The sequence below is a fragment of the Perognathus longimembris genome, chromosome 14 (genome assembly GCF_023159225.1).
Source record: "Perognathus longimembris pacificus isolate PPM17 chromosome 14, ASM2315922v1, whole genome shotgun sequence".
NCBI lineage: Eukaryota > Metazoa > Chordata > Mammalia > Rodentia > Heteromyidae > Perognathus > Perognathus longimembris.
In genome coordinates, this window is record NC_063174.1 from 29,536,407 (window position 1) to 29,550,371 (window position 13,965).

Genomic DNA, 13,965 nt, shown 5'->3' on the forward strand with positions numbered 1-13,965 from the left:
TAATTCAAAGTTTTCTTATTTGGGTCTGTAAAGCTATTTGTATTTTGTTAAAAATAATGTTACTTTAATGCTAGTGGCCATATGGTTGGTAAGTTTGCTATTATTAATGGTAATGTATCTTCCCAGTTGTTTTTACAATTTTACCTAGAAATAAACAGGTTAAAATTTATGTGGTTTGGCTTTTGTCTAAGAGTATGAATAGAGAGATGAGTGAAATGAAATTGTATTTCACTTTGAATGGTTATTTAACTTGTTTATTAGTGGTTTCAATTTCCTTTTTATTTTTGTACAGACATAAAACCATATTGTAAAGCAAATGTAAAGTTTTGTTTTGTTTTGCCAGTCCTGGGCCTTGAACTCAGGGCCTAAGCACTGTTCCTGGCTTCTTTTTGCTCAAGGCTAGCACTCTACCACTTGAGCCACAGCACCACTTCTGGCCATTTTCTATATATGTGGTGCTGGGGAATCAAACCCAGGGCTTCATGTGTATGAGGCAAACACTCTTGCCACTAAGCCCATATTCCCAGCCCCAAGCAAATGTAAAGTGAGTGAAGGTGAACAAAACAGCTGTTGCTTTGTGTTCCTCCAATGGATTTTAATTCTAAGTATCTTTCCCATCCATAATACCTGAGAAGTGTGAACAAAGAGGTAAATCTTTAAAATTACTGTGGAAGCAGATGTCAGTCACTCACAGCTGTTATCCTAGCTCCTCAGGAGTCTGAGATTTGAGGATTCTGGTTCCAAGCCAACAGGGCAGAAACATCCTCAAGACATCTCCAGTTAGCAAATCAAGTTGAAGAGTGCCAGCCATGAGAGAGAGAGAGAGAGGGAAAAAAAGCTAAGACAGAGTGCTCAGGCCCAGTACTAGTACACACACACACTACTACTACTACCACCACCACTACTACAAAGGATATAGTTTAGTAAATCATAGAAGGTTGTTCATCTATAGCTATCCAGGAATTTAGACTGAATTGCTGAATGGCCAAATCCTTGAGCTTTAATTAAAAATAAAAATTCTTTAAATGTACTTATTTATACAAACAGTATGTGTTAGCTCTTTCTTCCCTTTGCTGTTTACGAAAAATCACAACAGATTTCTAGGCTTTGAAAATACATAAAACAGTATGATTTTTTTATCATCTCTGTACTTTCATCACAATGCACTGTATTTCCTCAAATTAGAGACTTGATGTAGGTAATTCATCTGATCTATGATGCAATTTCTTTCTTTGAAAAAAAAACTTTCTAGAACTGTAAGCTATTATCGTATTTTCTATTTAATCTTTTTTCCTAAGAAGAAAATTTCCTTAAACACAGGTCATCTTGTTTAACTACATTTTCAGAGATGTTAACAATAAAAAATATTAATCAGAATTTGCTGACAGCTTGAAACCTCTAAACCACAAATATTTTAATAAGTCCATTTTTAATCTGTTACTGACAGATGGAAACATTTTTCTGTGAAATAAAAAGAAGGAAAACTACCTTTTCTGTGAGTTTGTGCTTAGTCACCACCAAAGTTAATTGAACCCCACCAAAGATGTGCAATTCTTAGAACAGTGAAAGTATTTTTTTTCATCAAAAAGTAGTTAAGAATAATCGGCTCAGGTAACTATCTAGTGATGGAAATGAGGGACACAGACTCACAGTGAACTGAATATCATAAATATTCTAGAGACACATTGAATTGCCAAGAAACAGCCGTACTATCTAAAAGAGACCTAATACAAGCAACAGGAGCAGCTTAAATTTTTTCTGACAGCATATTCCAAATTGCAAACAATTTTAATATAGTCTCCCTTAATCTCATATATAAGAAAAGTTATCATTTCAACATGTATGTCACGGATAAAGAAAAAAATATTGGTGAGAGTGTTTACACCACTTTTTTTTTTTTTCACTCTGCCTTCAGAGCACATTTGGGTTGGAAGTGTGCTCCACCACCACACAGGGTTGTTTGCCGTCGGTGTCTGACTGTAGTGGACTCTAGATCTAGACAGGAGCTGGCTGCATACTTTGGTTTGTCTTCGTTCATTCCTTTTGCTTTGAAAAGTTCTCCCTTTTCCCCTTTACATTCTACATATATATATATATATATATACTTATATATAATTATATTATGTGGTACTCAATGAAAGGCTGTCAGATAACCTGAGAGGACGGGTGGGGTTGGGAAGGATGGGGGGGGGGCGGGGAAAGATGGAAGGGATGACATTAGGAATGTTGCACCATAAACTGACATACTGAATTGAACCCCCTTTACAACTTTAACAGTAATAATAATAACAACAACAAAACAACAATAATAATGGAGGCTTGCCGGGGAACCACAGGAAGACCCCCGGCAGGCGGCTCCCGGGATGGAGAGGCTCCCGCGCTCCCGGGCCCCGGGCCGGGCTACACTGCACACGGGCCAGACGCTACTTCCTAGTCCTGGGGGCGGCAGAGCCAGTTGGCGCTCAAACTTCTGGGCTCGGCCCGGCTCCCAGGCCGCCTATGACATCACGGCCCCGTGCCGCGGTGGCTCAACTCCAGAAAGACCCCGGCCTGCCAGACCCTGCGGGCTAAATATGTTCAATGTCAAAACAGCCAAGTGCGTTGGTCGGGCGCAAAGATGCACGGGCAGCAGTGGACAGACGAGGGAGAGGGGCTCACCCTTTCCCAGAAGCTTTAGCGGGGTCTTCCGGAAGGCCCCTCGTCTCTGCTGATTGGTTGGAGGCTTCTACCACGTGATGCGGACTCCGGACAGCCTGGACTTTTCCCGCCCCTACATCCCCCTCCCCGCTCCTAGGTAGCTGGGGGCGGCGAGTACGTTTCCTAGGCAACCGGGGAGGGCTGTTCGTACACATCAGGCCTGGGACTGGAGAGGGCACCGTGTCTGCTGCTTCAAGAAAGAGACTGCTAGCCTGGAGTGCACTCTGACCTGTCTCGGATTGCCCCAGAATCCATCTTCTCTCAGGAATAAGGTGAGTAGCCATCACCTGGCGGAATTGGAGCCTACATCACTTACAGGCAGGCCTCCCAGGAGTCTTTGCCACACCTGAAGGAAGGCGCAAATGAACAATGTTGAGGTCTTGGGACCCCCCCTTAATAGTGCAGTGATAATAATCATTTGATACCATGACATGGTTTTAGATAAGGCCATCCGGGTGAACCAGCCACACTTAAGAAGAGGAGGAAAGGGGAAGTGGCCCACAACACCAGCTTAGGTAATGGGCTGGGAGAACCAAATGCTGGTTGCTCATCTAGACCTGAAGGGGCATTTATTTGACCTATCAATGATAACTGATGGACTCTGATCCCTTCATAACTAAAAGAGGAAACAATTCGGCCAAATAGGACTTCTACTTTGTAGAAAAGAAATTTTGGTTTTCCCAGAACGAATCCTTTACCTAACTTTCAGAACAGAAACATGGTTCTTTAAAGTCTGATTATAGTTTGAATGGTTACATAGGACCATTTTACTTTAAACTCCTGCCATATAGGAACCTATGGCATGACAGTTGATTCAAACCACTTATTAGATTTTCATTGAACACCTATTATGTGCCAGGCATAGTGAAAGAGTCATAGTTCCTGCCCTCAGTGAACATGTAGCCTGATAGGGGGGGGGGGGGCATCATAATACAGTGTGACAGGTGTGATATTCAGGGCATGTGCTAACCTAAATCAAAGTCTTAAAATGGACAATGCTTATAATATGATCAGGGAGTCATGGAGTCTTCAGACAAGACTCTATTTAGAGCGTGTGTGTGTGTGTGTGTGTGTGTGTGTGTGTGTGTGTGTTTCCTGGGGTTTGAACTCAGAGTCGCACAATCTTGCTTGGCTTTTTGGCTCTTGGCAGGCACTCTACCATTTGAGCCATGCCTCCATTTCTGGCTCTTGACTGTTTAATAGGAGATGAGTCTCTTGAATTTGTCTACTTAAGATAGCTTTAAACCACCCCTGAGAAGCTAGGATTATACTCAGCATAGCACACTGCAGCCCAGAACACTGGACTCCAGAGATCTTCTAGGCTCAGCCTTTTAAGGAGCTGGGATTAGAAAGGTGCATGCCTCATGCCTGGCATATTATTTATTTTTAGGAAAGATTCAATACTGTAAAACTGGATGTTCTATTATATTCATTTTTTATAATGCAATTACAACCAGAATCTCACCTGAATTTTTTAATACGAAATGAAATGAATAATGAAAGAATATTCACGAGGGGGCTGGGGATATGGCCTAGTGGCAAGAGCGCTTGCCTCGTATACTTGAAGCCCTGGGTTCGATTCCCCAGCACCACATATACAGAAAATGGCCAGAAGTGGCGCTGTGACTCAAGTGGCAGAGTGCTAGCCTTGAGCAAAAGGAAGCCAGGGACAGTGCTCAGGCCCTGAGTCCAAGGCCCAGGACTGGCAAAAAAAAAAAAAAAAAAAAAAAGAATATTCACGAGGTGAGAATTTACATTGTAAATATCAGTACTAAAACAGTGATACAGGTATAGGATTAAAGTGAGTTAAAAGTGCAAATTAGAAAGTCTAAAATTAGGGATGTGTGTGTGGTCATTCAGTAAGTAACAAGACTTGAACAAGAATGGAATAAGTATTCACTTGCCAATGGGAAGTAGAGAAGTAATGGGCAACATTTTCACCCAGCTAGATCCATTATCTAACCAATGCCATTACTATCCTACTCCAACCACCATTCTCTCTCTGTCTCTCTCTGGATTACAACTGCTCTTTAACTGATCTCCTTGCTTCTGCTTCTTACCCATTGCCATTGTTAGTAGAGTAGCTAGAGAGGCCCTTGGCAATACTTAACATATCTCTTTTACTCAGAATCCTCACACAGCTTCCTTTCTTAGAAGAAAATACAAAATTATTGACAAGATAGTATGTGATCTGACCCCACCATACCTCTCAGACCTCACACCGCAACAGTTTCTACTACCTCATTGTATTCCATTTACATGGTTTCACTTGTTGCAATGTAAATATGCCAAATATACACTTCTACCTCCCCTTGCTTTTGTTTTGGTTTTTGCATTTGATGTTCTCTTTACCTGGATGAATGTTCCTACTATTCCCATATAGCTCACATTCCCTTATTTCCTTTAGTTTTCTCTTAAGATTCTACCTGATTAGAGAAATTTTCTCTTTCCTCCCCTCACTAGCATTCTCTTAACTCATATTTATTATGACCTTGATACTTACATTGATGGATGAGGGAGGAAGTGAACAGAGAGTACAGTGTATTGGATAATTTTTTCCTTTGTATTTTCTTGGTGACACTAGCTTGGGGTCCCTCTTCAACTTCCTGATCCAGTGGCTTGGTCCACTATGTTCTGAGTAATGAAATACTTAAGATTGGATAGTTTTAAAACAGTAGAAATTAATTTCCTACAGTTCTGGAAGCTGAGAAGTTGAAGATAAAGGTGCTGTCATCTGTGTCTAGTAACGTCCTCACATAGAAGAAGGTAGAAGGTAGAAGACCTGTTATAAGAGCACATAATTCTATTCTTGAAGGAAAGAGGGCTTACAACCTCTTTTTTTTCTTTTTATTTTTTTCCTTATTTATTGTCAAAGTGATGTACAGAGAGTTTACAGTTTCATACATTAGGCATTGGATACATTTCTTGTACTGTTTGTTACCTCCTCCCTCATTCCCCCCTCCCCCTGTTCCTCTCCCCCCATGAGTTGTTCAGTTGGTTTATACCAAACAGTTTTGCAAGTATTGCTTTCTTACAACCTCTTAAAGGCCCTATCTCTTAACACTATAACATTGGTGCACCTGAACTTTCAAATTGTCCCCAATTGACAAATACAGACTGTGCAGTGCAGTAGTCTGCTGCACATCTTTAAAAGTCTGTTGTTTTGCCCCCTCATGTGTGTTTCATAGTTATCCTGTCCCCAACAATTGCATCTTTGAATTTAAAGATTATATTAAAAATAGTTTAGTAAAACTTCATTCCATGATACCTTTGATTTTAGACAGGTTTATTTTAATGCCTTTTCTTGCCATCGGATAGCATCTGTGCATCTTTTTTATTAAGACCTTAATCATTTCTTCTGGCAGTCTCTACTCTTTTCCTAACATGGAGACATGTTTCCTTCTTATTTTCATCTTTCTGTTAGTCTTTCTGTGATTTGGAGAGAAAAGCTAGGACTCAAGTCCTACCAAAAAGAGGACTCAAGTCACTATCCTTTGCCCCTAAAAATTTAATTTATGTAAATACTTGGTCATGTATATAAACATTACAGACTTTATAAACCTTATAAACTAAATGCTTTTTAAACAAAAATTTTAATTATAATTTTATTAAAATATACAAAAATAAAAAATTGTAGGTATCTAATTTTATTTTCTCAAAGCAAATGCAAGTCTTTAAGCAACACTCAGATTTTTAAAAAAATCTGAATCCTCATTCTAGAAATCTTTCTTTTTTCCTCTTCCTAGCTACTCCTTCAGAACTCCTAACTTCTAATACCATAGTTTCAAGTTCTATATGAATTAATTCATACAGATTTTATTTACTGTACATATGAGGTATCTTTTGTTTAATATTGTACTTAAATTGTTTTAATGTAAAATACTGTTAATATGATAATATTGCACTATATACACCATCTGTATTGTATATAATGATGATTGTCTCTTTGCCATCCCATGCCTACGTGTAAGCCCCAGAGAAATACGTAGCTGTCTCCTGCATGATAAAAAGCTCAGGGAAACACTAACTTAGGCCCCAGCTAGGAATAATCCACATGTACACCAACAATAGAATAAATGAAAAGATGATTTTACATTCATAGTCTATAATACTAAGCATACTTTCTTAAAAGTATTATTATTTTCTTTCCATTTTTGCCTAGATTACTCTTGCTTTTTTCTCCTATTCTAGCCTCTTTGTGCTTTAACTTTCACCCAAGGCAACTCATGCTAGCAACTTAGTATGCATATTTCCTTATTTATATAATCATACATACACACAAGTACATATGTCTATGGGAGAGTTATTGTAGTAAAATAATTATATAGTGCTTTGCACGTTTTGTTTATCATGTCATTACATTAAAAACAAGATTTCTGGGCTGGGGATATGGCCTAGTGGCAAGAGTGCTTGCCTCCTATACATGAGGCCCTGGGTTCAATTCCCCAGCACCACATATACAGAAAACGGCCAGAAGCGGTGCTGTGGCTCAAGTGGCAGAGTTCTAGCCTTGAGCAAAAAGAAGCCAGGGACAGTGCTCAGGCCCTGAGTCCAAGCCCCAGGACTGGCCAAAAAAAAAAAAAAAAGAAAAACAAGATTTCTATATTTTAGATCATATATGATTCAAATTATATAATGAAAATATTTAAAATTATTAAAATTGGGTTAAATTTTATTGAAGCTATTTAGGAATTAATTGGTTCATAGCCTCAATATTGAGAGACAAGTTGGTAAGTTCATTTAAATATTTATCACCTTGCTAGGTAAGGCGATAGTGTTTTGTTTTTCCTTTCTGTCGAACTACAGTTAAGAGTACTATGTTCAGGTTCAACCACAGTTGAATAACAAGTTAAATAGGATCATGTTCACATGAGGAAAACAGAAATATATGGTAAGAAAAAGGGAAACATTGGACTAGGAGCAAACTAAAGAAATAGGTGAAAGATAACTATCTTCTTGAAATATTAAAGATTTCTCATAAAAGGGAAAATGTGCTTGGTACTTGTCTTATTAGAACCGAGGAGGTCGAATTAGAACCAAAGAGGGGAGAGTTATAAACAGATAGAACTAAATTCAGAATGTAAGAAAACACTAAATTCAGAATACAGAAAACTGCAAAGCTGGGATGGGGTGTATTGAGGTGCAGACAGATATTGTGCTATGTATTGTGCTATGTGAAGATTTCAAGCCATGGTTGGTGTTCAACACATGTAGCTCCAACACTCACTTCAGCTTGGAATGATATGATGCTAATATTTATTTCAATTTTTATTTTCTTTAATAGACATATTATGATCATTATTATTTATGGAAGATGATTGAAAGTGAAAATCTAAACCAAGACGAAGTCATTAAAGAACTGGTGAGTCAAAGCCTAGTTTCTTTTCCATAATATTTGCAAGCTTAATATATGGAATATTTTTATACTCCTTTCTGGAGTTAGAAGGGTTTGCTGAGAGGGCATTTGTTCTACTCCATGACTTTTGGAAGCAGAGAAAAATCATGCATGTGGTACAGGTTTCTCTTTTGTGGGAATATCAAAATGGCATAGTACAAAGGACAGTTCATAACTTCTAATAGTGAATATCATCTTCTTACTTTAAACAATTTGATTTCTTTCTTTTAAAACAGTGCTTTTGCAATGGTCTACCTTATGAGATGATTGGACAAAAAGGATCAGACACCTCAAAATTGGAGATGTTTTTCTCAGGGTATCCCTGTATAGCTGGATTAACATTGTTCCCTAACTTAACAAGTCTTACAATTGTTGCTCAAGATATAAAAGAAATTTCAGGGTTAGAAACTTGTTCAAAGCTTAAAGAACTTTGGATTGCTGAGTGCTGCATAGAGGTAAGCTTGAACATAGATTTTTTTTTTAATAACATGGGGTATCTTACCCTGAATTCTTGGCTTTGGAAAAATAATACATTGAAATATATGCATGAGGTTTGGATCAAAACAGAAACATCAGCAAAAGACCAATTCATTTGTAAAAAAGAAAACTGAAACACAAATTGATTTATACAAGAAAAAGTAGAAAAGAAGAATTAACTCAAACACATTATTATTAATTTTCTAGTAATCAAATCATACAGTCTTGCTTAATAGTGGAAGGGGTTCAGTGAGACACTATTGGTTATACATCTATTTTGAAAAGCTATATGGCCAACTGGTAGAGTGCTTGCCTCATATGAAGCCCTGGATTCGATTCCTCAGCACCACATAAACAGAAAAAGGCAGAAGTGGTTCTGTGGCTCAAGTGGTAGAGTGATAGCCTTAAGCAAAAAGAAGCCAGGGACAGTGCTCAGGCCCTGAGTTCAAGTCCCAGTACTGGCAGAAAAAAGAAAAAAAAGTAATTAAAAATGTGTCAAGAGCCACAGAAATGCACATACCTTTTGATTAAAAAAATCTATATTCTCTTTCCTAAGGAAGTTATTCAAAAGCAAAAAACAAATATATGCATAAATCAGTTTGTCACAGTATTATTAAGAGCTAAAAAATTGAAATGTAAACACTGTACAATTAGTAATTTTTCATAATTAGGCTAATTTTTTAAGCCTCATGAATATTTTGTAATTATTACATATTGTATCTGAGCAACTATGGAAACATTTCAGCTGGTTTAAGTTTTTAAAAACCTATAAAATTGGGGATATATATATATATGTATTATGATTATAACCATACAAAATAAGAGTAGGTTAAAAATTTTAAGAAAGCCAGGCATCAGTGGCTCAACTTATAATCTTATTCAGGAAGCTGAGACCTGAGGATCAAAGTTCAAAGCCAGCCAGGACAGAAATGTCAGTGAGACTCCTATCTCCAATTAACTACTGAAAAGGTGAAGATGGTGCTGTGGTTCAAGTGATAGAGTACTAAAAGCTCAGGGACAGTGCCTAGGCCCTGAGTTCAAGCCCCAGGAGTAGGAAAAAACAACACTAGGAAAACACACTAAATTAAACACATTCTATTTAGGTGGGGAACTTATACCTTTTTTTCTTTTAAAAAACATTATTTTCCCACATGTTGATTGTACAATAAAATTAAATTGTTTAAAATTTACTTAGCAACCAGCAAGAAAGACTAGTTACAGAACACTGTTCAATCTTCTTTGTAACAGAAAATTGAAGGTCTTCAAGAATGTAGAAATTTGGAAAAACTATATTTATATTATAATAAAATCTCCAAAATAGAAAATATAGAGAAATTAACCAAATTGGAAATTCTTTGGCTGAACCATAATACAATTAAAAATATTGAGGTAAGATCATTTTGATAATTTATATATAAAGCCTGTGGAGTTTAACCTACTGTGTCTAAGATCATCGTATGTTAAGGGCCAAATATTTACAAATAATGTGATTATTGTTATGAAAGAATTAATATGTGTGCGGCATTTTATAACACAGATGACTTTGTATATATCATCATCTATTCCTCACAACAAGCGTGAGAGGTAAAGTGTTATTTCTTCATTGAGGGATTTTTCAAAAGAAGTTTAGAGAAGTTGAGTAACTTGCCTAAGATTATAAACACACAGTGAGATGTGTTCTTTTTCCACTCCACTCCGATCTTTCTGTCCTTTCTAGTCTTCCCTCTACCAATGAATTCTCTTCTAGTAGAGGCCAAGATGGCTTCATTTCGCCCACTTTCCCTTCGCTCATGAGCCAGCTCTCAGAGAACCCAGAAAAATAACCAGATTGATCAGAGACAGTTTATAAACATAGATTTTTAATGGTTTTTTATTCTTAAGTCTCATGTTGTCTAAATTTTAGGGCTTGTACTCTTTGAAGAATTTAAGTGATCTCAACCTTGCTGGGAATCTAATAAGCAGCATTGGTATGTACTGTTCATTTAGAATCTGAGGTAATGTTACAGTGATTTTTTTTGTCATTATGAAAAGAGAACATGCCTGTTTCTTTCTTCCATTGCTCAATATCTTTGCAACTTATTTATAAACCTACGATTAAGATGTGAAAATATTGATTATTAACCAGTGATCACTAATTATGCAATGTTCCATTAATCTTAATTATGAAAGTCACTATTAATATGATAGAAGATGAAAAGAAGATAAACACAGAATTCAATTTTTCTTTTAAATTGTTTTTGTATTAAAGGTCGATGTCTTGACCCCAATGAGAAACTGGAAAAACTAAATCTTTCTGGTAACCAGATAAGTTCCTTTAAGGTATGTTTATGCGGAATAATTTGCTTTTGTTTATTAACCTGGATCATGAGCCTTCTTGTTGCAGAAAACAGACTAAACATTCCAGTTTAAGGAATAATGTCATTATTTTTGGTTTCAGGGAACTTGAGAGTAATCTGACTAAATTTGTCTTAGTGATCTGACACTATTATAAATAAATAACTCTTTACTTGGGTCTCAATAACATGTTTTGCTTTAGTTTTCTTTCAAGCTTTTTGCCACATGCATCTCTTTTTCTCTGAGCATACTTAGTACACTCTCACTTTTGCCTTTGTACTTGCTAGAATATTCTTTGTTCCTACACCTGTATGGCTCATTCCCGCTTTTCTTTTAGATCTTAATCCAAATTTAGGTATTAGAAATACCTTTCATGTTCAGTGTAGGTAAAATTGGACCCCCTCCCTTTCCCTTTGCTAAGTACAACACTCCTTTTCATGATTTCATTGTTTACTACATTCCTTACTAGCCAGCAAGTTCTATGAATGCAGTAAATTTACTTATTCTGTTCACTTCTATGTCTTCATTGCTTAAAACAGTGTTAGATATGTTGTAAGTCTCAGTAAACATTTGTCAGTAAACAAGAATGGAAGAGAAATAACCAAATAACAGAAAGTAATATATATATATTGCATATAATGTTAAAACATGTGCAATTCATGATATTTTGACACTGTGAAACTAAAGATGTCTATTCAAACACTGCCTGCAGAAAATAATGGAAAAAGATGAGTGGGAAATAATTTTGAATTGATCAATATTAAAATAGGCATTCTTTTTACTCAAAGAAAAATATAAGACCCCCCAAGAAGCTGTAGAATGAAGCAGAATAAGTAAAAGACCTTAAAAGGAAATTAAAGAAAATGATATGTGATTAGTCAAATTACATAGGAAATAGTTGATATATGATACATGTATGTCATATATATGATCATATATGACATGATATATCAGAGATCATATATCAGATATATAATTATATATATTGGTGGGTTCTTCTGCACACTGGGAGATGCATGGAATCAGAGACTCAAGGGATATGTTTAGGTAACAGCATCAGTACTATCATTTGACTGGAGTAGAGAATATTTATGAAAATACAAGAATTTTAAGATTAGGAACACTATGTTTTACATTTGGAATATCTTCTGTTAACAACACAGAATTGTCGAAGTGGGTGAGCAGAAGGTAACATACTCAGGGATGATTGATCCTTAGGGATAGTAATCTGGAATTAGTGTTTATTGGTTTGGAGAAGGTGGAAGCTGAAAACGATCAGGAGATTGTAGGAATAGGCTAAATGAGTAATTATGAAACTGAATTAGGGTGTTGATAAGAAGGAGGAGGAGGAGGACGGAAAAGACATTTTCATTGTTAGATCTGAAAGATTTGGCAACTAGTAGAATGAGAAGGGCAAGGGAGTCAAGATTGGATCTGTGATTATAATTCTAACAGATTCAAGAAATATACAAATCAGAAAAATGTGACTAGTTTGCGAAGAGAGAGAGTGATATGGTCCTAATGTGTTGAGTTAAGCTATGTAGTGGGGCCATCAGGTGGAGGTCTAGTGTGAGTGGCTGAACATGAGGGACTGAAATTCAAGGCTAGAACAATCAATTTAATAATGGTTATAGCTGAGTGATACACAACTGTAATCCCAATGCTTCAGATAAGGACTTTGAAGCCAGCTTGGACTTCATAGTGAGACCTGTCATAAAGAAAGAAAAAGACTCACTAGATGCTACTGCTATGATAGCTGCCCCTGGGACTGATAGCCTTTAATAAATATAGCTGCTCTGGAGGGCATGGAAATGGACAATAGTCTAAGCATGTGGTAAGTGGTAAGTATAGGAATAGACATAAAGGAAGCAGTAATCTTTAGGCACCCAGAGGCAATTGTTAGGAGACAGGGTTGTATAAGAAGTCTAGCATGTCCTTTTTAAAAAAATTATTTTTTTATTGTCAAAGTGATATACAGAGGGGTTACAGTTTCATACATAAGGCAGTGCATACATTTCTTATCCAACTTGTTACCTCCTCCCTTATTTTCCCCCACTTTCCCCTCTCCCCACTTCCCTCCCCCACTCTGATGAATTGTACAGTTGGTTTACAGCATATAGTTTTGTAAGTATTGCTGTTGCATTGGTTTGTCTTTTTACCCTTTGTCTCTCCATTTGATATCCCCCTTCCCTTTCTTAGTTCCAATACACATATATACAATACCCAGAGTACCAAAATCAGTTACGGTGACATCAGGGGTAAAACCATGGGGAAGAAAGACAAAAGAAAAAGGCGTAATTTCACATGGTATGTTGAAAATGACAACAACAATGATAAACCACTTGTTTCCATAACTTAGCATGATCTTATGTGTTCATATGTACATAGATAGCTATTGAGCTATTGTGATCTTCTGCTAGGATTATCCTAGGCATGTAATAAAAAAAATGTCTTCAAGTGATGGCTCCAACATCAGAGACAGAATACATGGTCTAGTAAGTTTATAACATGCATAGATGTATAGAGTCAGCATTTAGTTGTTGATCTCTTCTTCAAGACTTAAGTTTTTCACAAGGAGAAATATTTTAGCCAAGCAAATCATTTAATGGATTTAAGTATTTGTTTGAATGCATTTATTCTAGTAGATTGTGAGTGATCATAAGTGTTCAAATACAGCCTCTAAAAATAGACATTCACAGTTAAGTCACTGAACATTGTCACTGCTTTTGTTTCAGGACCTCACAAACTTGACCAGGCTGCCTCACTTGAAGGATTTGTGTCTGAATGATCCTCAGTATAAAACCAATCCAGTGTGCCAGCTGTGTAATTATTCCACGCACATATTATATCACTTGCCTAGTCTTCAAAGACTTGACACCTTCGATGTGTCAGCAAAACAAATCAAGGAATTAGCTGATGTAAGTGAATTTCTGATCAAGTATCTGTCATTTAAATTTGTATTATTTAACTGCATTGTTCTGGCTGTATCCACACAAAGAAGGCAGGATTATCTTGTTCGTTCTTGTCTCCAATTCTACTTTTGCTCAATGAACAGGAGGTTT

At 36.7% G+C, this 13,965-nt stretch overlaps 1 protein-coding gene across 1 annotated transcript in view; it reads left to right on the plus strand.

The window, feature by feature from the left end:
* The first annotated feature begins 2,889 nt into the window (after nucleotides 1-2,889).
* Lrrc9 (leucine rich repeat containing 9) overlaps nucleotides 2,890-13,965 on the plus strand; it is a 93,260-nt gene continuing 82,184 nt past the window's right edge. The window contains exons 1-7 of the mRNA XM_048362117.1: nucleotides 2,890-2,969; nucleotides 7,982-8,059; nucleotides 8,329-8,547; nucleotides 9,818-9,958; nucleotides 10,473-10,536; nucleotides 10,818-10,888; nucleotides 13,639-13,821. Coding sequence (XP_048218074.1) covers nucleotides 8,012-8,059; nucleotides 8,329-8,547; nucleotides 9,818-9,958; nucleotides 10,473-10,536; nucleotides 10,818-10,888; nucleotides 13,639-13,821 — 726 coding nt within the window. The 5' untranslated portion in view covers nucleotides 2,890-2,969; nucleotides 7,982-8,011. The remainder of the gene's footprint in view (nucleotides 2,970-7,981; nucleotides 8,060-8,328; nucleotides 8,548-9,817; nucleotides 9,959-10,472; nucleotides 10,537-10,817; nucleotides 10,889-13,638; nucleotides 13,822-13,965) is intronic.